We start from the raw sequence: 17,301 nt of genomic DNA, 5'->3' as shown, positions 1-17,301 counted from the left end.
TCAATACTGGTGGGGACAGAAATGGTGAGAGAAAATTACATATGTGTAGTTGGAAGCATCTGTGTTGTTTTAAGGAAGAAGGGGGTTTGGGTTTTCTTATATAAAAAAAATCTTAATTAAAAAAAAAAAAAAACTCTATGCTTTCCATTTTTTCAAAAAAATTACTGATTTTTTAAAAAAGCAATTAACAAGAGAATAGAATTTGTAAATTCTATTTTAATCAGAACAAACTTTTATATACAAAATTATACACTCATACTTCTCAATTATTAAAGTTCTTTTTATTTTATTTATTTATTTATTTTGTTCAACTTCTACGAATTAGAAATTCCATTGAATTGATCTCATCATCCTGCAACAGGATGTATTAAAAAAACAAAAACAATCTTCCAGTAACGAGGATTTTGATTTTGTTAAAGCTGCTGATGAATTTAGTGTGGATTTGTCCAAGCTTTTTCTCTAGCTCAGATTTGCTATATATATATATATATATATATATATATATATATATATATATATATATATATATATATATATATATATGAGCATGTTATAGTTAATATCGTTTATGAGCTGTGATTTTATTAATTTCTAGGTATGTACTATCTTGGCAAATTCTTAGTACATTTTATTTTTGAATTTATTTTATGGTGGTAACCCTAAACAATTTAAGGAGTAATTTTGTTTACCTTAGCATTTCTTTTTTTTTTTTGTATTTTTTTATAATTTCTATAAGTTTCTATAAATTTTTACAATTTATTTTACAATTTTTATAAATTTCTTGCTCTTCTCTTTGCTTTGAGAATTAAAGGCCGATGGTGGAAGCATCATAACATGCAACTCTGTAATGTTCTATTATTTCATCAATTATAATAATCATTGAAAAATCATAAACTGTACTTATATCAAACAAATATTAATATTTATTATTTTTTAATAAACTATATATTTTTTATTTTAAAAAATTAGAAAAAAAATTACTAAAAAAGTCAATAGATCATAATCAATATTTATTGCAATAATTTTTAGCCATCGGTTAGGAGATTAATTTTTAGAAAACTTGATTTGGAGTTTGAAGTTAGAGAGTTAAAGTACCGTAAAAAAGCTAAATTTAAGTTTTAAGAGTTTAAGTGTGTCTAGAGATAAATTGAATTTTTATAAATTCAAAATTTCACTTTCATAAAATTCACTATAGTTTTAACCAAATTATATTAAAATGGATAAAATTTTCAAATAATGATTAAATTGGATGATATGCTCTTTTCATGAATCATTACTTTTAGGAAAAAAAAATACTAATTAAAGATTTTATTTTAATGAAATTAACTACTTGATGAAAAATATATTAGTTAGTTCTTATATTTTTATTTTATATATTCTTTAGTTTCTCTGTTTAGTTTAATTCAAGTTTTCTATTAGTCAATGTATTCAAAAATGAGAGAAAACAGTAAATCAAATAAAAATACAATGTTAACTAATGTATTTTTTTAAAATAAAAAGATTAAGTAATTAATTTAATTAAAATAGAGAGGCCAAATATTAATTTTCCCTTACTTATATTTCATGTATATATGTTAAAATTCTACATTCTAAAATCTAAAATTTTAAATTCATGTATAAATGAATTTTTGTTATAGTTTATTTACAATTGAATTTTTAATAAATTTATTTAATATTTTTTTTCATTCATCCATTCTTAAATATTTTTCAAATATGTCCAAATCCATCTTTTTTTTTTTTTTACGACTTAATTCGCAACATGCGATGTTCTCCTATATAACATCCAGTTTAAGTGCTCTTATCCAAGTAAATTTTCAATCAAAAGAAGAAACTCCATTTGAGACGCACAACAACTTTATACTAATCTTCCTTATTACCCTATTCATCATATAAGCTCAAGCATTAGTAGTTGAAGTTGACTTTTGAGTTCGTGATTCATACAACTCAATTATAGGCAAAATTTGCCAATTGGGCATTTGCTTGGCCATAGTTTCACTTGTTTTGATTCTTTTTATTGTTACTGGGTGGACCATTTTTGTCATTTGGACCTCTATCTTAGTAAAAGTCACATATGACTCGTATCAAGTTCTCTATCAGCTACTTTGCAATGCAATTTGCTAGGTGCTTGTCTTATTGAAGAGACTAATGGAAGTAAAAGGATAACACAATAGTGATGATGAACCAGTTGAATTCTATATGTAGATTAATAATAAATTGAAGCGTGATGAATTAATACAATGAGGAGTGAGAAGGGGAAGGGAAGACTTAATATGACGCAAGAAGAAGTCTGATTAATTAGTCTAGGATTAAGACTTAATTGTTGTCTTTTTTGTTGTGATAAATTGATTTGCTATAGCCTATTGCATAGGCATTGATCTTCTTATTGTTGTTGTTGTGTAACATATTGTGTGTGTTTGGAAATTTTTAAAAACTAAATACCTATTCTATTATTCTCTATCTTTTAATTGATGTGTTTGAGATTGATTAACAAAGCTCTCTAGAGCATAAGGACTACCAAGAGTACCTTAACTATATGTGAATTGCACAATACTTCATTGTTTTCTATCTTTCACACTTCTCCTCTTTTTCCATACTCCACAAACTTGATAGGAAAATAACCAATTAATTACATACATTAGAGTTCCAACAATAAGTTAATATCCCAAAGAAAAATTAATTTAACTCTTCCTTCTTGTATCAACCTAAAAGCTAATTAACTCAAGTGGAAATTTAGGACAATATCAACAATAACATAGCAACAAGAAAAATAACTCCAACAGCGAATTTACATGGAAAACCTCCTCAAATTTAAAGGAGTAAAAATCATGGAGCAATAAATAATCTACTATCAACAAAATTGGAAATACAAAAGTTCATCTCTAGCAATTAATAACTAGAGGAATACACAATTCCCCACCACAAAAATTACATAAACGTCTCACGATAATCAGTTATTGATAAACAAAATCAATGAACAAAGCAATAAGTGAGAGTTGAAAAAAATATCACAAAAATAGAGTGTAGAAAATCATGGACCAAAACAAAAAGCTAGAGATCAAGAAATATCACCAAAATAGAGTACAGAAAAACATGGACTGAAACAGCAAGCTAGAGATCTCCAAATCTCATCTCCACAATTCACAATGGAGAACCAGATGTTGAAAACTTGCAGACCAAATTTGAGCTCAATCCAATGCTAAACAAACTCACAAAACTAGGACAAGTGTATTGTAAGCTATCCACTTAAAAAAATTATAGAAAATGTTATACTTCTTACTCTCTCTTTGTTTTGCATTTTCTCTAAAAAATCTATAGGCTTTCTTTACTTTTATATGTAATAGTTGGGCCTACTCATACAGACAAAAAAACCCAAAAAATTAAAAGTATTCACAATTATGCCACCCATGGGCTTGGGGCATCCTCCACATTAGAAGGAAACCCAACCCAACAAAACCCAAATCCACACAGATTCGCATCCATCACTCCTCTCTCCACCTCTCTCATCTCCCTCCTCCCTCATCGTCATTGCTAAGAATAGTTATCTACCACTCTTGATTCTTGAATCATCATTATTTCTCCACCCTCCTAGCCCTCTTTGAGAATTGTCAATGGACTCACCCATTCCCAATCTTGACCTGTTGGTCTCGTGGCCTACTGTCCACACATACTTACAAGCCTACACCTATTGCCTAGTTGTGGCCTCTTAGTGCTAGTGGTAGGCAATTACAGTTAAAGTTATGGTTTTAATTCCGATTCGGGTTTTAGATCTTAAAATAATTTTACATAATTATTTTCATAATATATCTTTCCGCTATTTCTAAATTCTACAATCTTTAAATATAAGGTACATATACAATTTATGATTAAGAATTTTATATAATATAATAGTACAATTATATTATACAATATGCCTTTTAGCTATTTTTTAATTATTTAATCTCTAATTATAAGATGCATTTACAATTATGAATTAAGCATATATTTAATAATAGTTTATTATATTTAATAATTATAAGGTAATATAATGTATTTCTATAGTATAATATCCATAATCTATCTATATCATACATAAATGTTTGAGAGGGAGGGGCATTGGGTTTACCAAAAATACCCTTTATTCTTCAAATTAATTACAATTTATTTTTTATTATTTAAATTAATTTTAGAATTTGCATAAATTTAAAAATCTTAGTCCTAATTATACATAACTTCAATTAAATATAAAATTTTATAAGAAGCCATTATATTATTTACAATTATATTTTTATTATTTAAATATTAATTTCAAAGTTTAAATAAATTTAAAATTCTTAGCTTGTCGTACTTGTACTTTTTAAATCTAAACTCCCTTCAATAATAGCCACAGCTTCCATCTTCCTTGCTGCATTTATTATCAAATGGAAGCTGTGGGTTTCAGCAGCTAAAATCAAAGAATAGTATCTAGAATGTAACCTTTGGGTTTACCTCTTAGCCTTTTTTCTGTTAGTATCATACTCTTGCCCACATACTGCAAGAGTTCCACAAACTTGTCTATATACTCATCCACACTCATACTAGCTGTCTGTCTCAACTGCTCAAACTCTACCGCCTTCAACTCCTTAAAGCTTTCTGGGAAGGCCCATTTGGTAAATTCTACCATAAATTGAGATCAGGTCATACTATCAACTTTATCAACAACATAAGCCTTATACTATTCCTTTGCCTTCTTACATTTCAAGGTAAAGCCAGCCATCTGAATAGCCCTACTGTCACTAGCACCCAAATTATCTGCTATCATCTTAACTGCCATTACATACTCAAAAGGATCGTCTCCTTCCTTGTATTTAAGCGCATCAAGTTTTAGGTAATCTATCATTTTTGCTTTACCTCTACCACTTGTCCCAGTCTCTTGTGTCAAAACTACTGGGGCTGTAAGAGGTGGCGGTGCTTGCTTACCTATAACTTCCTCTATGGGAGTTTAAGTTCCCATGGTGGTTAAAGAGCTATAAGGATATTATTAGGGAGGATACATGGAATATGGGTTGAAATGTGGGAAGTAAAATGAGTAAGGCATGAAGGAAGGATAATGAGGGTAGCTCGTAAACCTGGGGTTTCTTAAACTTCCTTATTATGGATAACCATATCCAAACCCATAATCTGGCCCTTACTAAGGTAAGGAAACATACTCTGACTCGTCTTCTACCTCCACAAAACTGTCTTCTCCCATCATTCCCATACCGAAAGGCTCAGAATTCTTATGCTGCTATGGAAGACAATGAAAACCCCATCATGCATCTACTGACATTCTAGGTGTACTAGAGGTTTCCTTGCTAACCTCCAAAGACTTTATAGGACCTCTTGAAGACTCTCCCTTTCCACTTCTACTTGCTCTCTCCTTGACAACAAGATTGACGAGTAGTGCTTCAATACTTTCATTCTCAAGTGGAACACCGGTCAACCTAGCGGCCCATCTTAAACCTTGCATTTTTGAAAGCAAACAAGAAGTGTTAAGCACATAAAAAGTTCATGTGGAGTCACATAACCACACCACATATCATCAAACATAGCATGAAATGTAACATACACATAACATTCATCATATAACAACAGAGACTCAACCCTACTGGACATGTATTTTCATAATTGTGCTGGTCAACATACTTCCTTTCACCTCTATTCTATACTTTTACAAGCACGAAGGTCCACTCATCTAACCTAAAGCTTTGATGCCAACTTTGCAATTACCTAACCAGGAGGCCGTTACAAGTGCTAAGAACTGAGTCAACTTAAGGCTGTCGAAACTCGTAGCAAGCCTAAAATCTATTAAACATAACTATAGTCCTATATCTCACAATCCAAGCATACTCTAAACTATTACACTTTAGTTTTCTCATTCATCATTAACATAAAAACGGTTAAGAATTTGAACCTTTACACGCATAAAATTACTAAAGTATAATTGGTTCATACATGCATTCTCACATGAGGAGTTAACTTGGATTTAAAACATATATAATTACAACTCTTATGTTTAAGGTAAAACATCTACCAACTTAATTACTAGCACTGAAACTATTTCTTTACATATTACATGTCCACTAATCCAATAACATACATAAAATGCTCTATAGCTACTCTTGCTGCTTAAGCTCTAAAGGACTCTTCTATTTCTACACTCTTGCACTCAGGGTTAGGGGAAAAGGATGAGCTTACATAAGCTCAATAAGTAAACTAACTAGCAACATTTATTTATAACATTTATCTCATACATATGTAATGTACCATCCATATGAGTTTTCACATCACAAACATATCACATAGGATGGACTTGTCACCAGTGACTCTCCTAATCCAATATGCCTAATGCATACAGAGGCTATTCAAGACTTTCGTTTAATATATCCAATGTGCCCAGCTCATACAAAGGCTCATTAGGACTTCCACTTATAACATGACATGTGTCATGCACCAAGAGGCATCGTAAAGATCTCCTCTTTGCTTTTATGGATCCATAACATACATAACATAACATGGTTATAAACATGAGGGGCATCAGTGGGTCATCCATAATCCATCATGCACTAACAGCAAAAATGCAATTATGCAATATATTTGTGTTTTAGATACATACACCCTAAATAGGATGACATAATGCATGAGGATGATCATAATTTAAATTTAACATACTTGCATTTATTAAGGTTAGAATTACTCACTTCTTGAAGCCTATCAACTACCTAACACAAATGGCAGCGAGCCTCAAATCCTTAGATTCCTGAATCCCTCAAGTTTGATCCTATAACCATCGAAACCTAATGAGTTATTTGAAGCTCTAAAACTCTATACAAGATCAAACATCTTATTCTAGGCCCTTAGAAATAAAAAAATCATATTTTGAAACCTTGAAATCAAAAGAGGAATAATATTGGCAGAACCAAATTTGACTGCCGGAGTTTTCGACTTTAGATGCTGAACCTTTGATTATCGGGTGCCCATTTTGGGTAGTAGCCATTGCACTGCTGAAGGCTTGGACTTTGGTTGCCGAACCTAGAATTTCTCTAGATTTTCTCGAAAAACTACATGCTTCAGCTACTAAAATAATGGTATTCGAGAGCCAAACATAGGAATTTCCAGAATTCCCAAGAAGAAAATAGCAGAATTTCTCTTCCCAAATGAATTGCATATTAATTTTAATGAATTTATTTTAGTTCAGCAACATGCATAAACTCAATTTAAATCCTTTCTGCAGTAGTCAATTGAAAATAATATATATATATATGTGTGTGTGTAAAATGTTAGTGTCACATCAAATTTATAAGAAAACAAGTAAAAAAAAAACGTTAGAATCTAAAATAAAATTATTCCTCCTCACCTGAAAAAAAAAAATATTGAACAAGAATATTAATATTCATCTTAACAAGTTTAAATACTAAATATAATTATAATTTCTAAAACTATGTATAATAAATTTGCCAAGAACCAATCGATTGAACCAAATGAAATTGAAAAATCAGTTTATTTTTCTATGTAATTCAATTCAGTTCATAAAAATTTTCATTTCAATTATTGAGGTTCGGTTCTATATGAAACTGAACCAACCTAATGCACAGCATTACAGAGGACACCACTTTTCTTAAAACTATCTCGTACACCCTAGAATTTAGAGGAATAAATTGTTTTATGTAAACATAAGAGTTGAAACTATATATATAGTAGCTTAACCATCAAAGTTCCTGGCTTATGATAGAAGTAAAAAATTTTGAGACACTGGCAACCAATTCCACTTCAAGAATTTGTAAAGAAAAAGAGAAGATTTTATGGTAATTTGAAAGTCGCTTGAATGTTCTTTTCATACTTGTCCTTTATTTTCCTCAGCCTCTGCAGAACCTCTCGTGTATTGATCCTCATTTCAGGTGATTCCTCACAACATTCAACAGCCAAACTCATGACAGATGATACACATTGCACCTTAGCTGCAAAATCACTCTCATTTGTGTTTAACAAGTTGGAATCCAGGATCACACTAATTTCTCCATTCTGCATTGAGTCTAATACCCAATCTTTCAAGCACATTTCTCCTTCGAACATTTTATCTGTGGGCTTCTTCCCTGTCAATGTTTCCATCAACATGATTCCATAACTGTAAACATCTCCTCTTGTGGACACTATACCCTGTGATCCATACTCTGCATATGACATAAAAATGTAAAGGAAACATGAAAATCAAAACATAAATAGAATAGATTAAGAGTATAGAAATATAGAAAAAGGAACAGCACCTGGTGCCATATATCCAATTGTGGCTAGCGTTTTGGTTTGTGTCATTGATATGCTTTCACCCAAGAGCTTCGAAATTCCAAAGTCGCCTAAATGGGCAACCATATTTTCATCCAACAGGACATTGCTGGGCTTTATGTCACAGTGAACCACTGGTGTGGAATAATTGTAGTGGAGATATTCCATAGCAAGTGCAACATCTACTAAGATGTTTAACCTCTGTAGCATATCCAAGAAATAGGAATTAGAGTGCAACAAAGCCTCAAGGCTACCATTGGGCATGAACTCCATCACCAATGCTTTGAAATCAACATTGGCACAGCTGCTGATAATTTTGATAAGATTTCTGTGACGAATGTTTCGAAGAACTTCACATTCTGCCTCAAAACTTTCTAGTGCTCCTTCTAGCTGCAAATTGAATACCTTTACTGCAACAGCCATACCATCAACAAGCATCCCTCTATAAACAGAACTCCAACTCCCTTTACCAAGTAGGTTACTTTCGTTGAATCCATTTGTAGCCAGCATGAGTTCCTGGTATGAAAATCTTCTACACGTTGCTATATGTAGCAAATCAGACCAAGTAGAGGCAGGACTGTTCTCCTTTTTTCTCCACCGCCTTGCCAGCACATATACGAAGGCTAATACCAATATTGCTGAAGCTGTAGCTAGTAAAACATATTTCAGAAATCTTATTGATTTTTGAGGACTACTAGGAGCATTGCAAGGCTTGAAGCCTAGCTGAGGAGCTCCGCAGAGTCCAACATTGTGCATAAAAGATTGAGCTGTGAAGTTTGTAAAAGGTCCTCTGCTAGGAATTTCTCCTTCTAGCCTGTTGTAAGACAAGTTCAAGTATTTGAGATATGATAGTGCTTCCAGTGACTTGGGAATCACACCAGAGAGTATGTTATTGGAGAGATCCAAGTACTCCAAGCTCACAGTGCTCCCAATTGAACCTGGTATAGGTCCTTGGAATTTATTACGTGACAAAGAGAGATAAATCAACTGTTGGAGACCACCGATTTCACTAGGAATACCACCAAAGAATTGATTCTTTGACAAGTCCATTTGATAAATGACCTCTAAATTTCCAATTTCAGATGGCAGCTTTCCATCAAGTGAATTTGATGACAAGTTCAAAACCAACATGTCCTTAAGGCTCCAGAGGCTGAACGGTATACTGGAAGTTAAATTATTGCTGTCAAGCTGCAGATCCCTTAGAGAGGTAAGATTCCCAAAGCAACTTGGTATTGACCCTAACAGTCTGTTTCTGCTCAGTCTTAACTCACCCAGATTGCTCAGACGACATAGATTATTTGGAATGGGATCCTGTATCATATTGCCACTAAGATACAATCTTTGTACCTTTGCCAAATTTATGAATGTATCAGGAATTGGTCCAGTCAAGTCATTGTCACTTAGGCTTAAAGATATCAAGCTGCTTAAATTGCTCAGTCCCCTCGGTATCATGCCAGTAATTTTGCAATTAGTCACTTCAAGAACTTCAAGAGTGGTTGAGAGGTTAACAAAAGGTGGGAAGATTCCATTAAGAGGATTATTTGCTAATGCCAATACTATTAAGTGCTTGCAATTTGTCAAAGAAGTAAGAAAGCTCAATTCTGGAGTTGATGGGTCATTAATAAGAATATTACCTTCTAGGGCAAGCAACTGCAAAAATTCAAGGTTACCAAAGGTCATTGGTACAGTGCCAGTGAACAAATTCTCACTCAACTCTAACTGGACAAGCTTAGTAGCATTTCCAATAGTGCTTGGGATAATTCCATCTAGTTCATTTCCTCCTAGGAGAAGACGTTTAAGATTAGGGAGCCATAAACCTAAATTAGATGGAAGATTGCCAAAGAGGAGATTTACAGCTAAAGTAATATCCTCCAATGTGGAAATGTTGAAGATATTTGGTGGAATGGAACCTATTAAGCTGTTGACTGGCAATCTCAGCACCTTCAGATATCTAAGATTACCCATCTCCAGAGGTATGGCACCTGTTGAAAAGTGCAATAGATTTAACTAGTAATTTTCATCACACTTTTGAGTTAAATGGAGTTGCAACCTTATAAAAGCAATTAAATGTTGCCTATGCATGACAATATTTTAGCATGTTTTGCACTATTGTAACTTACAACAAATTTTAGACAAAATATTAGAAGGAATTCTCTTTGCTAATAAACAATAGATTTTCACAATTAATTTTTATATGTCAAAATTGATTTTGAAAAAGTTTATATTCGAAGCTTTTGTAAATAACTATTGAATTACATTATAAATAAACTTTTGCAAATAGTTGTTCATTCTTTGACTCAAATATAGCACATTTGGTACCTACATGTGGAATAGCAAAGCCAAAAGTACAAGTAAAATCACTTTTTAGGAAATAGAGATTGTCTTTAAGCTAAAAGGGAAAACTAATTATTTCCTGGTTCAACTAGTAATGTCAATAGTATTGTACCTGTAAAGTTGTTTCTTGCTAGACGCAGTTGCTGTAACATTGTGCAGTTTCCTATATCTCTTGGTATGCTTCCTATGAATTTATTATCGTAAAGAAAAAGTATTTCAAGATTTGGAAGGCGATGACAGAGATCCATAGGGAGACTTCCGAATATGCTGTTGTTTGCAATAACAAGATCTTTAAGAGAAGAGATGTTGAAGATGGCAGGAGGAATTGATCCTGTGAGGCCACTGTGTTCCACTGCAAATCTTACTAAGTTTCGGAGATTACCAATCTCTGCTGGAATTTCACCTACAGATTTGTTAGACACAAGGGTAAGACCACTAACTTCATCCTGCAACAAATTGAACTCTGCTACTATGGAAAAAACTCATAGTCAAAAAAAAGTATGATATATGAATAATTAGGTGCATGAGGTAATGTTAATTTGTTTTTCCATGTTTGATTTCATTTCTATCTGAATAATCCCTCATCACTCAATTTAGAGTGGAGAGCAATTTCCACTGAACCCAATGGGGAATACATCGTTCGTTTCAGTCTCCAACCAAACGGAATAATAATAATAGAAATACTGAAAAGTGAAAGTATAGAATTCTAACCAAATCAAATCAAAATATAAGGAAAACTGAATCAAATCTAAAAATTCAGCTGGGCTTGGTTTATCGATTTGACCTTTTACTAGCAGCAATTACCAGCAGCTTCCACAGAATCAAACCAAGATGGTATCAATTATCATATATCACCATCAAAATACAAAATTGTTCTATAAGTAAAGGAATCCAAACAAACAAAAGCAAATTTGCATTTTGCAATAAGTGGGCCAAAGAATGGTGAATAATTTCAGTAATTTCAACAGAGAAACAACAAGTTGAAGACCAATTTCAGCCAATCAAGTGGAGAAGAAGAAATCAGCCAGATTTTTTACAAACTAAATAAAAAATTTCAATAATCAAAGGTTCAAACCTTAATTTTTCCAAGCAAACTCAACAATCAAACAATTCCAGATTTCAGGATTGCAATTGCAAGGACATGAAGTCTGCACCTCTCCTCCATTTGTTGTTGAAGAGACTCACCCAGAGCCAGGGCCTATTGTTGAAATAGATGTCGGCATCCTTTTATCATCTGATAGCTAGACCAATTCAATATTACATTTCCACTCAACCAAATCTAGACCTCCGCTTCCATTAGAACTAAGCTTGACCTAGTGGGTTTGGTTCAATTTTAAAAGAAGAAGGTGTAGGGGCCATTTTCAGGGAGAAAAAGGAGGAGGAGGAGGAAGAAGAGAAAAAGAAGAGCTAGAGCGGCAGATTTATGGCTGTTGGAACTGGATAAACAGAGATTTTTTTACGTAGAGTTTAATAGAGTCATAATTGGCTGAGATCAGTAATAGCAGGATAGACAAGCTGGAATAGTTAGTTGAGAGTTGTTAAGGGAAGTTAGATTTTAAACCCAGACTGTTGTAATTGGCGGAAACTGTTATAACTGTCAAGTAGGTGGTGGCTCCAAGGAGTGAGCGAATTGCACCGAACATCAAGAAAATATCATGCATTAATAAAATATTATTTTGAATTTCAAATTATATTGTTATTATTTCAGGTTATTAAAAATTAAATTTTAATTAAATAATATATATGATTAATAATTTAATTAATAAATTTAATTAAATAAATTATTTTATTAATAATAAGTGCTAATTAATTTAAAAAAATATAAAAATTAAGATATTTTATTTTCACAAATTAATTGAAATAAAATATCAATAGAGGTTGATGAATAGTAGTCTGCAACAGAAAGATCTATCTTGAGAAATATCAATAAAACTACTTTCTTCCTATCTTTAGGGTGTACAACTGATTAGTTCGGCTCGGAACTGAAGACAAAATCGAAAACTGTATTTCATTAAAAATTAAAATCAAAATCAAACGAATTATAGATATAACTGAACTGAAAAAATCAGGATAAATCAATTCGTTTCGGTTAAAAAGATCGGTTTTAACATATGCATTTTTTTAATTCAGCCAGACAACCACTCAGTCTCATACAGTCACCAAAATGAACATGGAATTGAGTAATTGACAAAAACTCAAACAATCTATTAAGCAATTGACAAATTCTAATAACAAAAAATCAAAAATTCATAATCAATTGAAAAAAAAAAAGGGGTTATCATTGCCCTTCACAGAAATTTCTAGGCAATTATCCATATGAAACAATCAGAAATTCAGAATAGGAAAAGCTCATAAGAAAATCAATAAGAAACTATCATAATCATAAACAAATTTCCAGCGTAATCACTTCACAACAATTAAAACTGAGCGGTTAATAAGAGATGTAAAAGGATAATAGTAATGAGAGAAAATCGAGAAATTCTAGATCATAAATAGCAATGCAAACCCAGAAATTCTAGATCATAAATAGAAACGCAAAACCAGATATTAAAGAAAACCCAGATATTCTAGATCATGCAATGCAAACCCAGAACAATCGGAAAACCCATTACAAAAATAAGCCCAGAACTAGTGGCCAAGATCGGCGAAGCAATATGCTGCATCTAGTAAGCAATATCGGTGAAGAAAGATTGACGGAGCATGCAAGTCCTCTCCCAAGCCACGAACCCAGTCGTCATTGATGGCTTGATGCAACATGTAGAGAGACAGAACCAAAAATTAAGGAGGAGGAGGAGGAGGGGAGGCGTCGTCAGGGGGCAGAACGTAGTTCCATGGGAGGGAAGGAATGGTCATGGGTCTCTAATTTGAGGGGAAGAGTGAGTGAAAACAAAAACAACGCACTGAAATATTTATACGTGCGTATAAAACCGACGCAGTATCATTAGGCAACTTCAGTTCAGTCAGGTTAATTCGATTTTTTAATTAAATTAATCAAATTGGAAAACTGAAATTACCTAAAATGCATGGTAATAGGTCAGATTTTTTCGAGTAACTAACCTGATTGTACCCTGATAAAACGAGTTTAGGAATGGTTTGGATTTAAAGAATATCCATGAGTTTTGATTTTACTTATTATTTAAATTTATTTATATAAATATTTAATTAAATATAAAATATATATTTTTATAATAATATTAATAAATTTTTATATATTTTATTTTATATAAAATAGAATTTAAATATTTTATTAAATTTTTAAATTTTTAAAATATAAATTATTAATAAAATAATTTTTTATATAAATTATTAATAAAAATATATAAAATTAAATAAATTTAATTATTTTTTAAATAATAATAATTAAATTTAAGATAAATTTAAATAATTAAGAATATATTTTAATTAAATTTAAAATAAATTTAAATTTTAAAATATTAATTAAATTTATATATATTTTTATGAAAATTCTATTTATTACTATCCTTAATTAAATTATATCAATTAAATCAAAAAATTAAATTAACTCAACTGTATTAATTTAATTCAATTTTTCAATTTAAATCAATTATTTGAAAGCCCTACCTATCTTCTACCTTTTCTTTCTCGGGACCTTTAGTCTCTGTTTTGTCTCCCTATTCTACCTACTACCTACTCCTCTTTTGCTTCTGCTCCTACCAGAAATGTTAGTGTTTAGAAAAAGATTAAGAGTTCTATACTAGGATGAAGTAAATTGAGATTTTTTAAAGAAAAAATGATTAAATAATTTTTTTATATATTTTTTACTTTCAATCTAGAGTTAAATAAGTTTATAATTAAATTTTTTATTAAATAAAATATATTTTTTAGTTAAAATTAAATAGATTTATTTTTTATTAAAAAATAAAATATTATTTTTCTTTATTTTTTAATAATAAAATATTAAAATAATAATTTTAATATTTAATAATTTTTTATCATCATATTTTTTATTTCTTTTTTTTAATTTATTTTAATAAAAAAATTTAAAAATTAGAAAAAATAATATTTTATTAAGTGAACATTTATTTAGATGTAATTATAAAGTACATACCATCAAGATTTATTTAATTCAAAATTTAATTTTGAACTTATTTATTCTTTGTAAGAAAGTATATAAATATTTTTTTTTATTTTTTAAAAGTGAAATAGTGAAAAATAAGTTATGCATTAATTTAATGAATTGAAAAGGTAAGAGATTTTTTTTAGAGTTTAGAACCTCTAAAAACGTTATTTTTCTAAGAGAAAAAAAAAAACTTTCAAATAAAGATGTTATTCTGAAAGGGATTAAGGATGAAGCGACATAAAAAAAGTGAAGAAACAATGGTGTGATGATTAAGGATGAAAAGAGGTTGGAGTGCGTGGTGGGAGGGAGAAATTAATGGCTTATGTTTTGTTTACTTCACAGAAAATTATTTATATATTAAAAATATATTTTAAAAAATATTTAATATTATTTAATTATAATTTTAATTTTTTTAAAAAATATTTTTTATATTTTTAAATTTTTAAAATATTAAAAAAAATTTATCAATAAAAAATATTTATTTAATTAAAGAAAAAAATTAAATTGTTTTTTTAAATGGCATTCTCTTTTTAAGATACAAAGTAAATTTTTGAACACTTTATATATATATATATATATATATATATATATATATATATATATATATATAATAAGTACTCACTATTAGTGTAAATTAATTTTCATAAATAGAAAATAATTTTTATAAAAAATATTTTTCATATATAAATTATTTTTTTAAATAAATTGATTTAAAATATTCATAGAAATTTAAAGGAAAAGAAAACCTTTAATCATATGTAAATCCATATATTTGTATGATTGCTTTACTAAATAAATTATAGAGAGAGAGAGAGAGTCAATGACTATATATGTATGTGTAATTGATTTTATTATAATTAATTAAATTATATAAAAATAAATTATATATAAGCTATGTTGACAAAATTTTTATTTTTTTATTAATAATTACACATTAATAAATTTAAATAGTTTCATTAATTTTTTTTTATTCTAATGGCAAAACTGAGATTATTTAGAAGTAAACATTAGCATCTAAATTTGACTATTACGAATTCGGTGTATGTCGAGGTTTTAATCTATAATTATTAATTATTTATATTAATACAACAATTTAAGTTAATAGAAGAAATAAAAAAAATATCAAAACCTAAGTATGGATGAACGAAAATTACGTACCTTCAAATTCATTGAAACCAAGATATAACTCCTCAAGCGTGGTTATGTTGCCAAGTTCTTTGGGTATTCTTCCTGTGAATTTGTTACTACCATCCAATCCCAGGATCTTAAGATTCTTGCATTTCTGTAGACTCGGTGGAATCCTGCCTGACAAATTGTTGAAAGAGATCTCCAGCTCTTCAAGTACCGGCAGATGCTCGCACAAATCCTCTGGAAGCGTGCCTGACAGCCGGTGATTTGATGCAAGAGTAATCCTTTTCAGCGAAGAGATGTTGAAGATTGTGGACGGTATCGATCCTGAAAGTTGGTTAGCTCCCAGTAACAAGAACTGCAACTGGGAAAGATTTCCGAGCTCTTCTGGTATTTCTCCACTCAATTTGTTGGCCACCAAATTAATCAATTTCAGTCGTCGTAACTTACCCAACTCATGAGGTATATAGCCTTTGAAACTATTATTACTTATATCCAAGGTTGCAAGGAATGAGAGATTTCCAAGGTCTGGAGTGATGGTGCCATTGAGACCCATGTCGGGAAGAGTCAAGGCTGTGACTCTTCCATGGCGACGACTGCAAGAAACACCTATCCAGTTGCAAAAGGAGGTGGCAGTGGACCAGTTAGTTGCCAGGATATTGGAAGGATCGAACGTAATTTGAGCTTTGAAGGCAAGAAGAGCTTGCTCATCAGTGTTAATGGCGAAGCAAGCAATAATATAGAACTGAAGAAAAGCAACGATCATTTTTACGAATAAGAGGCAACTGTTTGCCATGGTTATGATATGGAGACAAGTGCGTTTGATGTATGGTAGGAAGATGGAAATTAAAAAAGGTCTCAAACGACGACTGACGGGGTCATTTGTTTAGTCCACTAGAGTTTTTATCCAAAATTCACAAGCGCAGCCTCCGATTATTTCAGGAAGAAAAATAACTTATATATTGAAGAAAATATTTTTCATAAAATTATTTTTTATTATTTGATTATAATATTAAATTATATAACATTATATGTTTATATATATCTATATCTATATATATATAATAAATTTTTTTAATAAAATTATCATTTTTCTTAAATTTATTTTTTCTTTGATAAAAAAAATATTTTTTATTAATTTATTTTTTTAATTTCCAAATAATAAAAAACTAATCATTTTGTCTGTTTATTACGTGAATTATTTATTATTTTATTTTAGTAATATAAATTAATATATATTTTTATATTTTATATTTTCATTATCATATTATAAAATCATGTTAATGATAAATTTTTAATTAATCTATAAATTTTATAAATAATTGTTTATATATATATATATATATATATATATGCTCGAAAAATAATTTTCACTAAACAAACATGGCCATAATGGGACTACAACTTATAAAAATGAATAGTTCTTTCTAAATTTGGTCCATTTGTAAACGGTGATAAATAGATTGATTATATATGAATAGAAA

General features: G+C 30.1%; 1 protein-coding gene across 1 annotated transcript; it reads right to left on the bottom strand.

Annotated features, from left to right (window-relative positions):
* Positions 1-7,478: 7,478 nt before the first annotated feature.
* On the bottom strand, positions 7,479-16,659 carry LOC110672043 (probable LRR receptor-like serine/threonine-protein kinase At3g47570). Its single transcript, XM_058135786.1, has 4 exons — positions 15,848-16,659; positions 10,721-11,011; positions 8,259-10,256; positions 7,479-8,165 (listed from the first exon to the last, which is right to left on the bottom strand). Exons 1-4 carry the CDS (start codon positions 16,611-16,613, stop codon positions 7,795-7,797), a joined length of 3,426 nt encoding a protein of 1,141 aa, XP_057991769.1. The 5' UTR covers positions 16,614-16,659; the 3' UTR covers positions 7,479-7,794.
* Positions 16,660-17,301: the final 642 nt, after the last annotated feature.

This window comes from Hevea brasiliensis, chromosome 14 (assembly GCF_030052815.1).
Source record: "Hevea brasiliensis isolate MT/VB/25A 57/8 chromosome 14, ASM3005281v1, whole genome shotgun sequence".
In the NCBI taxonomy this organism is placed as follows: domain Eukaryota; kingdom Viridiplantae; phylum Streptophyta; class Magnoliopsida; order Malpighiales; family Euphorbiaceae; genus Hevea; species Hevea brasiliensis.
This window is presented reverse-complemented; position numbering and strand designations above follow the sequence as displayed.